The sequence below is a fragment of the Lepisosteus platostomus genome, chromosome 17 (assembly GCF_059453375.1).
Source record: "Lepisosteus platostomus isolate fLepPlt1 chromosome 17, fLepPlt1.hap1, whole genome shotgun sequence".
Lineage (NCBI taxonomy): Eukaryota > Metazoa > Chordata > Actinopteri > Semionotiformes > Lepisosteidae > Lepisosteus > Lepisosteus platostomus.
The window spans coordinates 24,335,191-24,356,215 of record NC_142627.1 but is presented as its reverse complement, the minus strand read 5'-3'; the positions used below and the strand labels follow the sequence as shown (position 1 = coordinate 24,356,215).

Genomic DNA, 21,025 nt, shown 5'->3' with positions numbered 1-21,025 from the left:
GGTGATGCTCTTAATATGGTCTATGAGGGTGAATTAAAACTGTTATAATGATAAATTAATATACATCCTCTCTGACCACTAAACAATGTAACTACCATATGCTTTATTATCGTGTCCTCAGTAATGAACACCAGCCTCAAAAATGCATTTAAATCTTCCAGAAAAATTATTTCCTCTCTTGAAAAAATAATTAGATATCTATCCCATAAAATTACATAAGGGAGCACATTTGTCAATTCTAATGTCCAACAGCATGGCCATAGAAGGTCTCTATTCCTTCCAATATACAATTTACACACACTTTCCACTACCTTTTGAAAATGAAAATGAAAAAAATGTTCAGTCTTTGAAGAACAAAAAGGACAAACAGAAACTCCAGATGGTTAAAAACTGCTCTCTGTGTTTTAGAATGTGACACAGACTAGGTTTGCCTAACTTACGAAAATGCTCAAGTTTATTTTACTGATGCTCTTTTTCTAATGAAACCTAAGAAACACATCTCAGCTCATGTCAACAGCAAGCAAAAAAAAAAAAAAAAGCCTGTGAGAACAGGAACGCTCTTCCTCTCCCTTAACGGATATGGTAGTTCCCTTTTGCTTTTTATGAACGGTTTTGTTGTGAGCCTCATTCTTCCTGACAGCAGATAGGGGCTAGTAATGAAAATAAAGCTTTCCTCTGCATGCATAATGTCCAATATCAAACAGACCAGAGGCACTCCTCACAATATGCTTTTCATGGTCACTTTTGCAGTAAATGGGCCGTTGGGTTTTAATAACTGTTAGATCACTTAGCCACAGATATTGAAAATGACATGCTTCTGGAGTATTTTCCGTCTTCCACTTTGATCATTTCCTTACCAGTTCTTAAAAAGAGACAGATTCCTGAAATAAATCACCATTTTAATTTGGAGAACAAGGAACCCTTTCTTCATGACTTTGGGGCCAGTCCACAGTGCAACAATTCACAAAGCAAACATGATTTGGGTTTAATCTCGCCTTTCACTGCAACAATGAAACTGCTGAGCCAGTGTGGTTTAACCAGCTCACTTAACTAGTTCACATCCTCCTGCCTGCAATTCCTCTTTTTCATTCATTGAAGAACAGATTTTGCCAGCATCTTTGTTTAAAAATCATTTGAATTTATGTTTTAAAATAATATTTTTAAAATATTTTTAAATCTAAAGATTGAGTCAGAATGAGTAATTACATTTGGAATGATCTTTCATCAGGAGAGAAAGCCATCTTATGCAATATGACCCATGGGAGTACTTTAAAAATCTGTAGAATACACCTCCCGTCACAGGTCATCAATATTTCCCACAATTACACCACCACGAACCCTACACAAGGTGAACTGGTAGTGCTCATCTTAGCAAGAAAAAAATATTAAAAAGGAGAATAACAAGAGAAAGAGGGAGGCAAGAAGAAGAGAGCAGAGAGTTCAAGACAGGAATACCTAAACTGCTTTTTTTCCGGGACAGTTAAGACTAATCAGTAACTAGGTCAGCAGCAAGTGTGGTGTTAATGGAAAGAAAGATGCACTTCTCATACAAATCCCGTGCAAACTGCAGCTTTCTCCACAAAGATGCACGTTAATGACTTCAAAACTAATTCATTATCTCGAAGTAGAAAGGAAAAAATATTGTCAGCATTTTCCAACCTTGGCTACAACAGCATTTTGGTCTCGTGTTTTCCAAGCTCGACAAAACTTCCATTCCTCACCGTGTTGTCTCCTACAGCTTTCGAGACACCTCAGGCCGGATTTCACCCACAAGTTTTGCATGGCTTCCTGCGGAGCTATTTCACTGGTCCCAACACTAAAAGGAGCTAATCGGCAGGATGGGAACTACAGTATTCCGAATCCCTGGCGCCTGCCCTACGGTACCATCCCATTTGCTCAGCACCCAGTGCAACTATAAATGTCGCTCAAACAAATGGCAGCTGTGTTGCTATGGACACAACACTGATCCTCAGAAAAAGTTTGACAGTCTTCCTAGACAATAAAAAAAACAAAGTGAGTGGGCATTTCTGCTGGGAACAAATTACCTACCCTCCAAACAGTTCAAAACTATAAGGGAGGAAGGTAGGCTGTTGCACAGGAATAGGAAGGTAGGCTGTTGCACAGGAATACAAGAAAACTTCATAACATCACATTTTTTTTAAATTACAACGTTTTAAAAATAACTTATGGAGTTAGAACTACTCAGAATATTGATTTTTTTTTCAAACCACAGGTCTCAATTGTAACTTTTGTCTGCTGCTTAATATTCCAGCACAATCCTTTAATACTGGCTAGTCTTAATTCAATGCACCACAGGAGACTTCAAAAAGCCAGTGTAACCTAAAATAAAATGCTGTTCAATATCTAACCAGTCTCAGTTAAAAATGACTTGCTCCATACTTAATCATTCTATAACGGCTCCTGTATTTCCCCAGGTCCCAGTGTGCAAAATTTTTAAATTGGAAACTGTACAGGTGATGCATCTTTCTTTGTAGTCGCTGAATAAATTTTTGCTCTATGAAAGTGGAACTGTCAAAGAACTGAATTTACAAGTACAAAAAGAAGCTATTTCAGTATTCTGCCGTATCCTAGCAACAGGAATCTGCTGATGGTTTTTCAGGATTACGTGGCAGAATGGATATAAATGTGTTGTTTCAGACATGTCATTGGAAAGTAACACTGAAAGGACAAAAAGGCAGAAGCTTCTAACCCCAAATCAAAGTTTTAAAATAGAGCTTTTTAAGTTCGATATTTAAGTATTTATGCAGAACACCGAGAACAAGCAATTCTGTATCTGTATTGTACATGCCGTAGAACATTTAATACTTTGATGCTGTATATCTAGAAAAGAACTTATGACTCTTAGTTGGCACATTTTTTTATTATCATTCTAAAGTATAATAAAGATAACGGGTGCTCACAACTCACAATAATCTGGAGCTGCAAGGCACACAGGAGCAATATGAAATAGAACACAAAGACCCACCATTAGCAAAGTACAGTACACCTGATTCCTTACTAAAACACATACAGTATTAGAACAGCGTTAACTTCAAATTATTCTACTACTACTATCCCCTGAGCATGGCTGCCATTCCTGCTTCACTGCTTCAATGATGCCCTCACACCAGCACAGGAGCCCCAGCAAGCCCAGTCACTTCCCAGAGAGCACAGGGGCCTCCACAACGTCCTCCGAACACACAGTTTGGAGCCACTGCTCCCATTGTTGAGGTGGGGGACAGCATAGCTGATAAACTCCGGGGTCATAGAAAATACTTCCTTACGCTTCTATAGCGCTTTTCTGGACACCCCACTCAAAGCGCTGTACAGGAGAATTGGATCCCCTCCACCACCACCAATGTCCAACCCCAACCTGGATGATGCGACGGCAGCCATAGTGCGCCAGAACGCTCCCCACACACCAGCTCTCAGTGGGGAGGAGAGCAGAGTGATGAAGCCGGTTCTGAGATGGGGATTATTAGGAGGCCATGATTGGTAAGGGCCAATGGGAAATTTGGCCAGGGCACCGGGGTAACCCCTACTCTTTTAGGGAAACGCCCTGGGATTTTTAATGACCTCGGTTTTACATCTGAACCCATGGTGGCCGAGAGGCTGTGGGGTTGAGTCTCCGCTGCAGACAGTGCTGTGGTTGTTCCAGCCTGCTCAGCTGCGCGAGTACTGTATATATTGGAGCGGCGCTGCTTGGGTTTGGCCCCGAGCCAGACTGGCCACCAGTCCAGCGGGGAGTCTGGCCCCATGAGCCTCTGTGGCTCCGGACTGGGTGTTCCCCCAACCTTAGCGGCTCTTTCACAGGCACAGCCGAGTGAGCACGGGCAGGAGTGACCCAGCCCCCCACTACAGGCCTCACTGCGAACACCTCCTCAAATTTCAGTTTATTCTCCCCGTTCAGACTCATAACAAACTGGAAATAAGCTACCTTTTCAAGGCAGTCGCCGAAGGGGTCAAATTTCCTGAGAATTTCACCATCTACTGGTTCTTAATTTAATACAAATTCTCAGTGCAGTGTGAGCAGGAGAGTCACTGCTTCCATTAACTATCGTCTTGAACACAAATTCTGTAGATTTATAGCACAGGGCATCTCTGATGTAACCTTAATGAAAAAACAGTGTATAAGTAGAAAGAAATCAAAGTCTCATCTGTCACGGTCTAATCCAAATGGCAGTACAACATGCACTAGCTGGGAGCTGAACTCAGACATTGTGAAAATTTTAGCAAGCTGTATTCCAGGTGTGGTTACAGTAACAGCTATATGCATTTCAAACTGTGATGACTAAATCCCCCAAAAATGTTCAGTCAAACACTACTGACTACACTCTGCACTCAAATCCAAAATTTCCAAGTATATTAAAAAGAAAACAAAATTTTAAGTGAGATGTCTCCGAAAGTATACTCTTTAAGATTCTGCAACCAAAAACAAATTTATTTCTTTCAGCTTCCAGATTCAAGTGTTCCCCATTAATGTCTCCAAACCCTTGCCCACAACAACAAAAAATTCTCAAAAACAGTACATCACCACCGCCCTAACAGCACAAAACATAGACTAAAGACTATAAAGAGTCATGGACCAAAGACTCCGATGTGATCGCTACGGTTACATGGTCCTGTATGCAGTGAAAATGCTTGCTTATTCCAGAGAGGCATAAGAACAAAAGGAAATTCACAAAGGTATTTCACCCATGTTGCCTGTTTTGTCTCTGTTGGCTCACTTCTTTGAGAAGCTCAGCTAGTATTATGTTAAAGGTTCCAGGGAATTTGCTTCAGCTAAAGAAATGGGGTAAACTTGTTCCAGACACTCGCTACTGTTTCTGTAAAGAAGTATATTCTACTGTCAAACCTAAAAACACTGCAGGGCAGAGGCAGTTGGAGTAACCTGCTCAGCTCCTTCTAAGACTAGTATGAAGAGCCCCCACATTCTTCTGCCAGAATGATGAGGTTGAGTTCCTTTCAGTCTGTAACTATATAATATGCTTTTTCCCCACAGGATTACGTAAGCTTAGAAAATCTTTATTATTGCAAACTTGGGGGAAATTCATTTGGCAATATTGCTTCACAACCTTCAGCAACAAAAAGAAAAGACAAAACTGTACAACATCTATTTCAGACCTGACATTCTGACCCCAGACAAGTGAAACAACAATCCCAAGGACTTTTCACCTCCATCATGAAAGACGCTGGGATCTAAACCAGGCACCTCTCCACTGCCTCTCTCCGCAGTGCCCCATTTTAGATGAGAGGCCCTTTTCACTCTATTCCAAAAATAACTTTAATTCCGAAGCATTGTTAAAAAAAAACATTTCATTGTCTAAAATATCCCAGCCTGGCAATCTAAACATTGATCCCTGTGACAGTGATTATATTTTACATAAAAGAAGACCAATGCTGGATTTGCATAGCAATGAGATCCTCGTGTTATCTGTAGAACTTCTGAAAAAGAGCTATTGCACCTTAATGAGATTATCTTGGCACTTATAGAGCTTAAATAAACAGATTCACAATAACAGTCCGATCCCTAAGCCTATAAAACCTGTGAAACAGCTTTAGTATAAACCCCTTTAGCAACGAAGACACATGTACAAAGAAAGACATCTTTCAGGCTTGTTAGTAATCCACAAAAATCATTTTCATCCTCAATACCTTTCAAGCAGCTCACAGCTGCAAGGTCACAATGGAAATATTTGCCAGGAATCGTCTTCTCCTTCACAGCAGTGGTGGTGGTATTTTGATTTATATTAATAGAGCCAGGACATTACATTAGTTGCTCATAAATGCCCAAAACTTTTTTGTACTTTCCTAAACATTTACTATTCTTAATACATACTTAAACAGCAACAAATCATCTTAATGTTTCTCCATTCAAAAAAATAATCTTTAGTGTGAAAAAAAGTTCTAAAATTGTTACGCACTGCCATCAATTAATTCAGAAAATGTAAATATCACACTTGCTTGGGCCTGTGAAATTATGTGGCATGGAAGCAAATATGTAAATAATTTCCAGGAAAGAAAATAGACCTAAAACTCAAGAGAATGGAAAGGAATAGGAATGAAGGCTTTTAGCATAAAACTTGGAACCAATTATTATTTTTTATCTGTCCACCCAGCTCGGAATCAGTAACCATTTGAAGACGAGGCTTTCCAGCAGTGACAGCAACAAGCTGTAGAACCAATGAGGCATGTGGGCGTGTTCCTGACGGGCCCACCTGCAGAGCTCGTCGCCGCTCCGCGCCGACTGGAGGAGCAGCACATCGCCGGAGTGTCGGATCAGTCGGCGCTGGCCAGAACAATGACAGCTTGGGCCCCATCGCTGTTCCGACAGCTGAGGAACCTCGGTTACAGTCTGATCGCAACTTGACCCGGCTCAAATCGCACATCCCAGAGCTCAACCTGAGCTCCACGCAAGCTGCCTCGCTTTCTCAGCCAAGAAACACCAGCTTTTGGAGCAAAATTACCAAAATCTTGCAAAACCACCACACTAAAGTGTTTGTACTTTACAGTCACCTGAGCCTATTAATCTTTTGCAAAGCTACATTGACGTTGCCTTTTTTAAAATCAAGGTCTCTTTAAAAATAAACAGGTAATATATAGGCAGTTCATGTAACTGAACAATTCAAATACAGAGGTGGCTGAACTAATATGTACCTCTGTTACTCTGAATAATTCATATAAAGTGTTTTCCATGGCTCCAATGTTTTGGGGATCAACATTTTAAAAATAGTCTGTAGTGAATGCAGTAGTTGAGTGACTTACAGCAAGTGCCTTGGACAGTCTTGTCCGGAAGTCGTTCAGGACTATCGTAACAATCTCCTGATGGGGGATAAAGGCAAAGCCTTCCTGAAGGAAGACCTTTCGTGCTCGAACTAAATCAAGCGCATCCTGGAACGGAACCTGTTCCAAAAGAAAATCAACAAATATTCCTCTCACACTGCAGGCTATTGTGAAAGAGATTACAGAGGGTGAGCTAGCCTTTACAGCACTGCATTTTTAAAAGCATGCCATCTCAGAATCTGTGTATTCCGTCCTTATCTGACCAGGGAGGCTGGGGCCAGCGCTCTTGCCATTAGATTTATTGTGGTGTCAAATAAAAACATCCCACAATACACTTATCTATTTCTATTAGGATGCTGCAAGGTCTGCACAACTCTTTTTGTACAGTAGGGCATCTTACTTCATTGCGTACTGGGAGAGGCTCCGACTACCCTGCAACCCTGCATTGGACAGAGTGGTTAGAAAATGGGTGGACTGTTATTTGTTTAGCAGACACCCTTATACAGGGCAGCTCCCAACATACAGTGCTTGGAAAGGTTGAAAGCTCAGATTTAGAGGCTCAATGCCAATTCTACTCTCATACAGCATTATTCATAGAAACAGGGAAAGCATTTCACTCTTTGCATCAGGTAAAACTGACTTAGTCCCAATAAACAAATTTACTGGATGGGATTAAAAGGCAGGGGATGTGGGCTACCCTGTGGCTTTGTTGTATCAATTTTTAAGAACTCCATTCCTCCTATCAAGTGGTAATTCCTTTGCAAATCAATTATAGTTCTCCAAAATTGCACTCTCTTTAAATCTTTAAAACAGGGACATAAATTAAATGTTTTGATGGGACATATATGAGCATATAAAATCTTAATTTGCAACACTCGGGCTTCACCACTAACATTCAGCAAACACAACCAATTACATGCAATCTACATCACAGTCAAACTCCTGACGTTTACCTTGTAGATCTCCAGCTCTTCAATTTTGGTGCTACTAATAGCAGAGTTTGAGTTGATTAGTTTGGACCCCAACCTTCTTTTATCTTCATCACTTAGCTGTGGAAAGAAGAACAAATGCAAAGCACTCACTTAAAAATACCAACCACACACCCGTACTGAACAACTGAACAAAAGTCTGAGAAAGACAACTTTCTGCTAATACAGAAAAACATATTTATGGGACATTAGGTAATAGTAGTTGAGGTGGGTAGCTGTGTCAGCATGCGTAGTCTGCAAAGGAACAAGTCATAGGTTTATTCCCTGCTGAAAAGAGAAGAGAAAAAACACAACGTTTCAGCTGTGAAGCCGTCTTCGGGTGTCAGGAGGTCCACTCCTGAAGAAGGCTCCACAGCCGAAACCTTGTGTTTTTTCTCTCTTCTCTTTTCAGCAGGGAATAAACCTATTACTTGTTCCTCTACATTAGGTAACTGTACAATGACATTTAATAACCTGTGACAAGTGCTTTGTTTTACTTATTGCATTGTGATGTTTATTCACTGAGTTAGAATCACTACTATTAACTTTCACTGCCAGAAGAAGCAACTAGGCATTTGTAATTAATCAGTTAGTCAAAATGTCTGAAATGTAATCTTCTGTTTTTAATTGAAGGTTCCCTAACAGTGGACAACACTCCAGTGGCAATCTGAGTTTCACCTCAGCAAAGAGAAGACAGAAATCTATATCTGGAGACCTCTTCATATTCTTCAAATTATGTTTTGTATTGCTTTTTCCATTGTCAGTATGACAGAGCACTGCTGGGTGGAAATGTCTTCAAGTGCTCGGTCCGCGAAACACTGAATCCCTTTGCTCAATTTATTTTGTAATCAGAAGAAAAAAAAACAAGTGTGACAAATTGTTTCTAGGGGGGAAAAACAATTACCTCTCTCCAATTTAACAAGCAAGCAGATGCACAGGCACTATATCGGTAAATTCCACACTGTTTAAAAATAGGTTGGAAATGTAGACACTTAATTTCAATTCCCAGATGAAAGCAGGATAAATATAGAGATTCTAGATTTAGGTTTCTTAAGCAAATGGCGTATATTCACAGCTCATCTTTCTTTGTAGGTGTCCAGCTATACAACTATGTCCATCTTATTGTATATACTGTATAGGCACCTTCATCTGCTAAGACTGACACACCAGTTCACGTGCTGCCTGATTCCTGCCACCACAAGGCTACAGTTTTATTCTGCCAGTTCACAGGCCATCTTATCTCTGCAGATTCTACCTCCCTTCAGCAGAAGAGTTTTTAAACTTGCCTTTGGAACCCAGTGATATATGACAACTCACAGAAGTCCTGGGGGAAGGTAATTAGAAAATACTTTAAAAAATAGATAAGGGCAAGCAAAGAATAAGAGTGACAGGGTGTCTGGACAGGTGAAATTAAATAAACCTCAGAGGCTCACATTTAATTCTGAAGTGAACAAGGACCGAGCCCAAGTGGAAATGTAAGATGGTCTCATTTGAAATGGTTGAAATTACATGTAACAGTTACCACTTATCTCCTCCATCACTTCTGAAAATTCACAGAGCCGGCTACATTCCGCACTAAATAACCCACAAACTCCACCTAATGGGAAAATGACAAACTACAGTCCTTTTTAAGTAATAAAAATTAAAGATATGAAAATCTAATTTAAATTGTGTAAAACGGTTGTTGCTAAGTGTAGCAAAACATTACAATAACAGCTAGCAGCTAAAATCCCAATCCTGTTAATTTTCATGTTCATTGTGTCACAATTAGCTTAAGCAAAAAGAACCTTTATATTTTTACATTTCTGTTTCATTTCAATCTGGAATCACCCCCATTTTCAAGTTCTTTGTCTAAAACATGTTGTAGTGAGCCACTTAAACTCACCTGCTCAAAGACAATGGCTTGAACCTACAGCATTAATGCAGAGCGGAGGGCGAAAGACTCCAGTGACACGTGGCTTTTAAAAGAGAGCCATGGAAAATGCACAAGATGAACAGCCTTCATGTCGGATGCTTGAGCCTGGAATTCATTTTAATCCAAAAGTAACCTTCCATTGGTTTTGGATTAAAGTTAAAAATTGGACTGAATGTCTGTTATTTAATCCCAGAGCGCTCAAGAAGGTTTCCTTCTGAAGGAAGAAAGTTCATTTATTAAACTGCACATTTTGACCCTCAAAGGTTCAGCACTAGACACAGGTACTGAAACTAAGTAAATTTTCATCATACAATTAGAAAGCGCAGAGGAGTTCAACAATAACCAACACCACAAGAGAACAGATTGTTTTTAAATTTATATTAAACATTCCTTAAACATGTCAACTATAATAAACATTTAGGAAATCGATAATCCCTTGAGCTACAAGAAAATTCACTACCGCACTTCAAACACGGTTTAGAAATGACTGACCACGGTCATGCTCCAGTAAAGAAATACCAGTTAACACTATAAAATACAGAACGCAACTGTTTCTCATTGTAGACATTAAGGTCACTGCTGCATAGTGTCTTCAATACAGAGCCACTAAGTCTTATGGAATCTGGAGCGATTTCACGTCGCGTGAATTTCAGGCTCGGGGCCTGGATTCTCCTGTGAATTTAGCAGCAAAAGAAATGGAATCTAAATAAAAATAAATAACAATAAATAACGTGAGGCAGGAAAAAAAATGCAAGACTAAAGAACCAAATATGTTCTATATATATAGACCAGGAATCACTTTGAGTTTTAAGTTGAAACTGTGACAGCCTTTCAATATAGAAGGGATAAGAAGTTAGTGTGGGGTATCTCGGCAGCACTGACGCACAGGCCCGGTCAGCCCGCACGCATGAGCCGCCGTGAGGCTGTCCGTGGACGTTGGGGAGGTCGAGGATAAAGAAGGAAGGGTGGGCCACATTCCTCAGCACTGTTTCCTTGCGCTTATACCACCAGAACCCTTTACCTTCCGGACTGGGCTGTAAAATGGAACAGCTGGTAAAGCTCAGGACCTTTAACCAACAGGGTGTAACAAAGACGGCTATGGCTGCCCGTCACCTGCACTGACCTTCTGGGCAAAGGTCACCCCCTCCCAGAGACATCGTCTCCTGTCGACGGTCCCTCACAGAGCCGGCACTTTGTTCTGGACTAGTCTGCTGACTGCTGGGCAGAACATCTCACTCTACAGGCAGCTTCTCTCACACACAGGCCTCCTTCACTCATGGGGAAGCCAGCAGGCGACCTGCTTTACTCCAGGAGAGCACACTCTTACTTTTCACTCTCCTTGCATTCATCAAAGTCATGTCTTTCTCAATTGGCTGCATCTACAGACCCAATCAACTCATTTCGGCAATTTCAGCTCAGCTCAAACACCAAGCACCTGGCATTTGATGAAATCACATGACCTGAGCTCAACATTTCATCGAGAACAACACTTAAATGTGCTCAAAATTTAAATAACTACGTGCCCAACAAGCGACAGATGTTAAGCTTTGTTGTCCTTTTCATTTTGCAACAGTATATACAACCTGTTGAGGTTTAATCCTTCAGCCTTATGCTGATTTTATAACACCAAAAGAATAACTTTCTAAAAGCCCCGTTTCAATGCCTCAATGACATGAAAAACTTAAATTCAGAAGTGCATCTTTCAGGTGGTCAGCCCTCTTTAGTCATATTATTTTTCAATTTTAAATGATTCTGTTATAAGAATATTTCCACATAAATGAGCCTCCTGTGAAGCGGTGATACCTGCCAAGAGTTTTCACCATTTGGATTTCACAGCAAATCGGTGTCCGAGAAAGAGGCCCTCACTCTGGCGGAGCAGCACTCCGGCTCTCACATTCCAATTAGCACACACGTCGGCACCAAGGAGGCTGATGGGCGCGCATTTCTGCAGCGGAAAACAACACCTTCCTTCAAAAGCCTTTGTGCTTAGATTGGTCCCCATTACTTCTAGATAACCTGCCGGTGCCTGACTTTGACCCTCCGGACAAAACAAGGTGCTCGTCGCTCAAGACTGCGGGGCAGCTGCTTGTGTCCACACATGGCAAGCAAAACGCCCATTTACGCCACGGTCCAAACAAACTACACTCATCTTTAGTGTGTAAGAAAACTTAAAAAGTTTGAAACACCCAGATTCTATATATATATATTTAGCATAAGGTACAGCATTTTAGGGGCAATTTCAATCGCATCAAGAATTAAAAGCAATTTAACTTTACCACACATACATCAATGGAATTTTATGAATACTCAAACAGCATACTACTAACTATAAGAGATTGCTTTAGATAAAAGAGTAGTCAGGAATAGAAAAAATTAGCCAAAGTGTTGGATTGCAAAAAAATAAAGCTACCTAGGACTCAAATATATGTATCCTTAGTAGGCACTCAAATCACCAAAATTACTGTTTAGATTAATTCAAGATCTCTGGTGATGAACCAACACAAAATTAAACTCATAATTGCTCATATTTACAATGAATGCATAAAGCAATGAAAAGGAGTGCTCTCCCCATTACAGAGGCTTGGGAGGACTTTGCAGTGGAATGATGAATAAGACTTCCAGACAAAAGCATCACAGACACAGAGGATTCATCAACTGAGGAATCTGAACAGCACAAGGCCTTAAGGCCTGCAGCTACACATTGAGTGTGGAATGATAAGATACACAAAAACTCCTTCAGCAGGTAAATCAATTGAAAAACCTTCAGTTACACAGACGACTGCAACTCAACTGATACAGAAAAGCTTTTTAGCAAAGCAACTGGGGCCAGTATCCCAGGAGAGGCTCAAACTTACAACCTTGGCATAGACGTGCTGTGCGTTGCCGTATAGGTACTGAGCAAGAGGACTGTAATTATCAGAAATAGACCATTAAACTTTAATACTGGAGGACAGACTTTTAAAAAAAAAATTAAAAACATAGTTTTCTCCTTTTCAGAGAAATTAATTCACCCGAATATAAAAAATGAATCATTTCTTGCGGTTTTCTAATCACAGAACACAGAGCAATTGATCATTACTTCACAGAAAACCACCTTCCTGAAATTTAATCAGTCCTTTTTAAAATGTCAGAAGACAAATTGCAACACAAAGGCTGGACAATATTAAGGTCGGGCTCCTTCCCAATAACTGAGAACTGATAATGGCACCCTATTGTCAATGTGATTCTGTCATTAATTTTCTTAAATGTAACCGTTACTAGGAATAGCTAAAATTATTTTATGGAACAGTAAAAGTACGGTTCAATAGATAATCTAAGCCTGAGCCTGATACATTCAAGACATCTATTACTGAGCTAACCAAGAAAAATTCTTCAGTTGCAGTTTTCATAATAATAAAATCAGTCCCTGATACTTGAATCCAGCCCCCCGCATGCTTTCGGAAAGTCATTCAGTCATGGTGAGGCTAGCAGGAAAGTAAAGTCTCTTGAACTACAGGACCTGACCCACCGATCACTGCAAGGAACCTCCAGATCACAAAACAATGCATTTAAAACCCCTTTCATTTCATTATTGTTCTTAAATTATAACAAATTTCCGAGATATGAAACCTGCAACATTTCATTGGTTCATGCTCCCAGAAGCCACACCCTTTTGCGCGTTTTATTGGCCAACTAATAAACGCATCACTTCCCTAAGCAACACATTGTTGCCGTGCCAACTGACGTGCCACAGTGACTCTCAGTGACGGCAGTTCTGTATCACTATTGAAGATGGGTCGTCCCAATCTCAACAGCAGAGAGAAACAGCTTTGTTCAGTACAGTTTCTGCGATAAAATGCATTGCATTTTGCCACATGAATGGATAGTTTTGGCGTACCGTACACGACACAAAGAGAGGAAGCTGAAACTGACAGACTGTGGAGAACAGGAGGCAGGAGGCTTGGGAGAATCGAAGGCCCTAATCTACACTGCGATGTGACATACATTTTGGCCAGTAACGGCCGAAAACCAAATAAACTCCTAAGACATTTACAAACTAAGTATGGGGGCGGGGGGGGGCTTTCGAAAACCTGAGCAACAAAAAGATGGAACACAGATCAGCAAGTAGGGCAGCACAGCTGAGTCTTAATCAGCGACAGAGGCTATACACCATCAGCAAAGCTCTTCTTCCTGCAGACAAACAAGTGTGTGTCAGTATGTGCATCACATTCCGGAGCTCCAGTCAGGAACAATACTGCAGTCGCAGCTGTATACGCTGGAGCAGGTACATGTAACATCACGTTTACCACCACTGCTAGCCCCACAAAACAGGGAAAGGGATTTGGACAACAGATAGGTATGACTTTGCTTACATTAAACAACAGTCTGGATTTATATCAGTTATTTGAGGTTTAGAATGTCTACCACAATTCTATACCCCAAACTCCTTAAAATTTAAATACACTCCGCAAGACAGTCCCAATTGCAGGACTGACACATGAGAAATATTTCTAAAGACGCACAAACATTTGACAATGTTTGCAAGCACTCAAGCAGCAGGTTCAGTGAACTGAGGAGGATACAGAGAGATACACAGGCAATTCTATTTATTTTCTTTATGAAAATGTTATCTAATATCTGCCCACAGCATATACAATCTATATGCAATCTGTGCCTTCCTCAACCGGGATACCAAGTGGAAAACCCTATTCCGAGATGTTTCTGGGAAACACGTCTGGGAAATGTGTGAGCTGGGATGTACTAATCAATACTTCCAGCGAAAGCTAAAGGTCAGCGATGTAACGGAAGACGTACAAGAAGTGCCAGGCTGTCTGTTGCCACACCAGAACTGAACAATACTTCTCAAAATCTCAATCACACAGCAGCGAGCATCTGTGCCTCTGCGCTGGCGAACAGAAAAGTATCAAGCAAACTGCGCAGCTCTGACTCAAGGTCAGTAAGCACTCGTCCTCAGAGAAGTTCACCTCCTTCGCTCTCTCCGTGTGGGTAAAACAATCCTCTGCTCTACCTTCAGCTTGCTCTGCAGCTGGATAGGTTTGCTGGACGTACAGTACCTTCAGGAGAAAGTTATCAAATCTATTGATTACTCGGCAGCTATGCACGCTACTCCTACGCCCGCCCTGAGCCCGGTCTCTGTGAAAGCACACAGAACGGTGCGAAGGCTTCGGCTTGATAGAACACCTTCGCGTACTGTTTCCACACTGTGAATTAATAAGAATCTATCTTAAAACCCCACAAAACAGGAGAGGGGATTTGGACAATAGATAGGTTTGACTGCTTGCTTGCATTAAACAACAGTCTGGATTTATATCAGTGGTATCGAATGTCTAGCACAAATCTATACCCAAAACTCCTTAAAATTCAAATACACTCCACAAGACAGTCCAATTACATTAATATCTAGAGACAAGGCTTTTACCTAATGTAAATATAGAGAACAGTAGAGATATCCAGATTTCCTGTTTCTAGAATTATAAAATGCCAGAAGAGACAAATTATTTTGAAGCCTCCCTACATCTAAAGTAACACACTGACAATGCACTTTCAGAAGGCTTAGAGCTCCCCCTTCTGATGTTCATATAACCCTTCGAGAACAGTCTATTTTTGGCATAGAAAGCCTTGAAAACCTTAAGAGATGAAGATGGAGAATATCTCATGGCTGTATTTGGCTTTAAGACCAGATCTTGCTTCCTTTTTGCTCGATACTTCCAGGATTAATAATCACCACAAAGCACATGGCAGAAATAATCAATGGCTTCACAAAACTCAATAAGCAAACAATATGCTGACATTTTGTCATCCGAATGATTTAAAATGCATTAAGAACATGAACAGGAACATTAAAGACATGCTTCCGGTTCTCAATTATGAGACCACAGGTCTACAGCCCGCTCACTCAGAAGCACAAGCTGGCCAGCAGAGAAGCTGAAGCTGCAATACCTCTATAGGGCCTGCATGATCACTAGTAACTCTTCTCTTCGCCCAGATGTGCTCTATGGTTTTAACGGGCTTTAAAAGGTCAATCCTTCCAACCACACCCTGTTAGAAGAGATGCTAGACCAGGTGACCCACCCACCCACCCGAGAGGGCAGCTCACGAGACTCTCCAAGACAAAGCAGCCCCTGAAGTCTAAGCGGATGAGGCTCCCATCAGAAGAAGAAAGAAACCAATAACTTACCTTTTCATACTTTAAATTGTTGTGCCGCAGAAAATCATTTTTGTATTTTGGGTGAAGGACGTTAAACCGATGTCGAAACAAGTCCATCTCCTGCTGTATAAACCAGCGCCTCAGGTCTTCCCTGGAAACGGAGGAATCATTTTTATCAGGACATATCCTACTAGGACACGACCGGTCCCTGAACACCTCTGCTCGTGCGTGGGTACACAGACAATTCGCTGCTGTGCAGGCTCACCAAGGGCACTGAGACACCATGTGAACCCAGGAGGAAACTGGCAGGACGGAACTGCAGACTTGAGCCCAAGAGATGCCAAGGAGCAGGTCAGCACATGGCCACTTGCGCTCGTTATTAGACATCCTCATCCTTCAGAATATTAATTCATCCATATAGGACTGATTACATGAGTTGTAAATTCATTGTGGTTTCTGGTTGCTGGTTTCAAATTGTGTTGAACCAAAAGTGTTTAAAACAACTTTTTCTTATTGCCTACAGTATATACCACAATGCACGCATATGCCCTGAGCAAGGCCCTTTACCCCAGCAGCTCCAGGGGCGCCATTCAAACGGTCAACCCTGCGTTCTGACCCCAAGCTTCTCTCCCTGTCTGTGTATCCCATGGAGAGCAAGTTGGGCTCTGTGAAAAGACAAATTCCTAATGCAAGAAATGGTATATGGCCAATAAAGTAATCTTATCTTATCTTACTGGAAGAGCAGTTACAAACAGAAATGAGGCCATTAGGGCTATCCAGCTCATTTGGTTGCAAGCAGCCAATGGAGCTCTGGATCTTCGATACCTGTTCTTTAAAGAAGCTAAGCAATCACCTTCAACATAGGTCTGGGAAGCTTGCACCATACTCCCACAAACCTATGTGTAAGGAAGCACCTTCAGTAAGGTTCATAAAAGCTATTAACAAAAGCTTTAAAGGCTTGTGATTAGTGACATTCCTTTTTTACTTTAAAAAAAACCCTATGCAAGTTGTATGAGCAGTTTTCCTTTCAACAGGAGGGCAGGTGTTTTCATGCACACTGAGCAGAGACACTTACGTCTGGCAGTATGCAAGGCGAAGAATGAAGTGAGAAATGTGGTCCTTTCTTCTCTTTTCATACTCTGAAGGCCCAGTTTGTGGCTTCTTCTCTTCCTGGATAAGTCAGAAAGCATTGGAATATTAATGTGGGCTTAAAAATAGCAAATCTTTCTCAAGGATTCGACAAACGTTTCAAAAAGATATATAGGTCACCACTGCACCTAGTTAAACCAGAAATAAGTACAGTAAGTGTTTGCTTCAAATTACTCTTTGACTCTCCCCATGAACTGTGGCATTAAAACATACATAAATGTTTATTTTGTGCTTGTTTTATGCTGCACAAAAGCTTTCCTTAATTTTTTTATTTAAACCACCGAAGTGCATAATATGGAAAGGCATTTGGCACATGGACATCAAGCACAAAACAGAGCACCCAGAGTGAAGAGACAGCACCATGCAGTTCCATTTTGAAGCACAAGGGGTCTCTAAATCCCAGTTTCCCAAAGATGTTTTAACTACTGTATTTCTGAAATAAATTTGAAGATTATCTCAATATTTTAATATATGTGCACTGAATTCCATAACCATGCAACCCCTATGCAAGTCCAGATAAGTTATTCAATGCGTAACAATTCCAGGCACACAGCACAGCTTACAATGAGACAGTTTTAAATAAACTTGGCTCATTTTTTCCAATTCAAAAGCCATGAATAATTAAATGCTTCGTAAAACTCCTTAAAATAAATTAGCCTGATCATTAATTTAAGTTGCAGGAAAAGACTATTCTGGCCAACATAAAACATCTGTTAATTTAACATGCAAATTAAAGACTTCAGACAGCTAATTATGCACTTCCTAATGAACCCCTCTGTCTTCTTCCCTGTGGCACCCAGGTGCAGCTGACTGAAACCACACCATCAGAAACCAAGAAGACCGCAGTGTCTTACTGTCCCAGGGGGTAACCACAAAATACTGCACTTCCAGTCGAACACTAACACTGCATGCTCATCTTTTAACTTGGCTTGAAGAAGATGAAACCTTGAGGAATGCTTCTCCCGTGCTGATGAATAATTTGACTGGGACACAGCGCACCGCTGCATTAAAAAAAGGTCCTCTGAGCACAGTCTCACTCCCCTGCACCAGTGGTCCACAGGACTGCCGAAAAGCCCCACAGGAGAAAAACCAAAGTATTCAAAATTATTTAAATATTAAGGGGACACAGTGGTCAGCATTGCTGTCCAGTAGTGCCGGAGCCCTGGGTTCAATTCCAGATGTGAGGTGCTGTCTGTGTGGAGTTTGTATGTTCTCCTTGTGTACACATGGGGTTTCCTGTTTCCTCTGAGTTCTCACGTTTCTCACACAGTCCAAAGACATACTGGTAGGTTAACTGGCTTTTGGGGAAATTGACCCTGGTGTGTGTGCATGTCCATGTGCTGGGAGAGGGGCACTGTGCCAAACTGAGGTGTATTGTGGGATGAAAAAGGTTGAGAAACACAAATTTTATGCTGGTTTTACATTTCATATAGGAGCTTCCTGTTCATAGTGTACATTTACAATGCCTCATTGTGCACTTCATATTTTACACTTCTTTCAACTGATTTTTCCCCGAGTAACCTCCACTGCCAGTATTCGTGGTGTATACAGTATTTAACCAAGTCAAAACAACATCTACAACAATCAGAATGCACCTACCATTTCAGACCTGTATGGAAAGTTCAGAGTTTTAATCTCACTGTCCAGCTTCTTAATATACAGATCAGATGTTTTCACATAGCTCACTCCAAGGTTTTCCACAGTCTTAAGAACTGGAAAAAGAATTTGAGGGAGGTGAGAAATTTAAAAAGCTAATTTTTGCAGTTTAAGTAACAAAAAGCACAGAGTCCTTCACATCTACAGTCTATAAAAGCACCACTTGGTAATGTAACCGTGAACCACAGCAACGGCTCACAGTGTGACAGGGAAACACTCCATAGAGCTCGCAGGTTTCAGCCTGGGACAGGAAAGCCCTTTGCCAGATCTTTGCCCATCTTTTCCAGACACACTCAAAAACTACTTCAAAAGGAGTCGGTACAGTTAAAACCAATACAGCGTTTTCTATAAAGCAAGCTCAGTTGTAAATATGAAATAATTTTCATTTAATGTAACCAAAAATTTATTTTTTCGTCAGCACTTATTTCAGTTACTATCTCAGCTCGGAGGCGGCAACCTTCTTCACCGCACTATATCTGGGGTTGTTCGGGACACTTGTCCTCCGCATTCAGCACAGAAAGACACGCATTGCTCATTGCTACAACGCCGTCATCTTTTGACTTTATGACTTAAAACAAATGGACAACGTTGTGTATTTACGTTTCAGCCTTTCAATGGCAAAGGTCTCAAACTCGGAGAGGGGGATGTTTTCAAGCGGCGGTTGACTGTAGAACTGAAGACAGTGTCCGTAGAGCTCTGCCTGGTAGTCTCCTGTCACCTTCTTGTGTTTTTTACGACTGAACTGCATGTTGATTTCTGAAGAAGAAAAAATGCGCATACACATTTACCATATACATATACTGTACCCCCAGAGAGAGGATCGCGTTTAACACATTACTAACAATGCTGCCTTTTATACCCACTGCAGGGGATAAGTAAACAACATACTAGCTTCGTTTTCACCGTCAGGCTTCTGAAATAAAACTAACGTGAAGCAGTAGCTTCAGGGTAGCCCTGTACACGTAAGTCGATCCTCCTGAAAATCGGTGTTTGTCACTGCAGTGTAGTGAAAGAGCTAAGGGTTATCCCTGCCCTGCAATCACGGGACTCGTTATTCTTGAAAATTAGTTGCGTGGCTACAATCGAAAGACTTCATAAATCGCGACAAGGCATGGTTCCGAAAAGAAAAAGCAACAGGAGTTTGCAAGACAATAAAGAGAACCCCCATGCAAACCGACTCCACACACAAGCAGAATGGATAATATAAAGGTGTTTTGTCACTACGCAATTGTGATAAAATATTGCTACTCACAACCGCAATTATCCAAATCGTTTCTCCTCTCTCTTGCTCTTCCAACTACCGCCAACTAGCAGCTCCCCCAAAGCGCGCGTAAGTGACGCCATCATCTGAACAAGCCAATCACAGCGGTCGTGCCCAAGAACCCGCCTCCGGAAGTGTGACTGTGTCGCGCTAAAGAACCACGTGACTGAACTTTGACAAGTGTGTTTTGGAGTTGGAGTTACTTTTTTTGGTGGGGTTAAAGACGTTGCTTTTTGTGACTGCTTTTTCAATTGAAGTGATCAAACTGGTATCAAGAAACTCTGAAATAGAAACAGATGTGAGGTTGTTACCGTTCTGGCTTGAAGAAGGCGCGCATTTCAGTGTCTAGACGTCGTAAACCGTCTTTATGTCTGCCTTAAACTTCAAGTTGGATTTGTTACTGTGAAAACTCTGTGATAAAATGGTGTTATCTGTTGATATGGTGTTTTAGATTTCCACTGCCCCGTGACTGGCGACGCTGGCAATGAGGGTATTTGAAGTAACATCACAAAAGAAGGGATTTTATTTCACAAGACACGAGGTGTCTTATTTTTGCACAGATACTCAAGATAGTGAGTGATAAATACGAAGCTTGTTTTAACAGCCTGAAGTTAGCATGTTTTTTTCGTACTGTAACAACCCATTCTTTAATAATTTTTATTGTGTCTTAGACGTGTTAACAGTGTCTTACATTGTTGCGCCTTTAGCCTTACGGGAGAAAAAATCTCACTTTTCAATGTAGACATAAACACCGAATTTCCAGCTATACCGTGTGCATTTTGGAGGAGGGTACAGATTTCTACGGGGTACCGTGACTGGACATAGACTAGAAATTCGTCTTTTTCCCTTCTCCATTCCCCGGAGAGAGTGATGTACCGAACCAAGACGTGCACAGAGCACGTATCGATTAATAAACGATGTCCTGATTTGTAAATTGTAAAAACAGCTGATAATGATGAAGGCTCGAACACATTATTTTTTAGCCTACCATCAATTAAGTCTGTTTCTCAGTTGGCTCTAGCCTATAACAGTACTTACAAATGTATTGCACTGTATTAGAAATTAGTTTATTATGTACTGGTACCAGCGGAAAGGAGGAGGATTAAAACGACCCCAGTGCGGGGCTCTGATTGGGTAAAGCACAG

General features: G+C 41.1%; 1 protein-coding gene across 2 annotated transcripts in view; it reads right to left on the bottom strand.

The window, feature by feature from the left end:
* Positions 1-20,012, bottom strand: part of prim2 (DNA primase subunit 2) — a 107,550-nt gene extending 87,538 nt beyond the window's left edge. Inside the window, exons 1-7 of one of the 2 annotated variants that reach the window (XM_088610531.1) lie at positions 19,872-20,012; positions 19,220-19,375; positions 18,563-18,675; positions 16,890-16,984; positions 15,845-15,965; positions 7,737-7,832; positions 6,766-6,903 (exon numbers count right to left, since the gene is read on the bottom strand). In XM_088610531.1, coding sequence (XP_088466657.1) covers positions 6,766-6,903; positions 7,737-7,832; positions 15,845-15,965; positions 16,890-16,984; positions 18,563-18,675; positions 19,220-19,367 — 711 coding nt within the window. In that variant the 5' untranslated portion in view covers positions 19,368-19,375; positions 19,872-20,012. The remainder of the gene's footprint in view (positions 1-6,765; positions 6,904-7,736; positions 7,833-15,844; positions 15,966-16,889; positions 16,985-18,562; positions 18,676-19,219; positions 19,376-19,871) is intronic. The other variant, XM_088610532.1, reaches the window with a different exon arrangement.
* Positions 20,013-21,025: the final 1,013 nt, after the last annotated feature.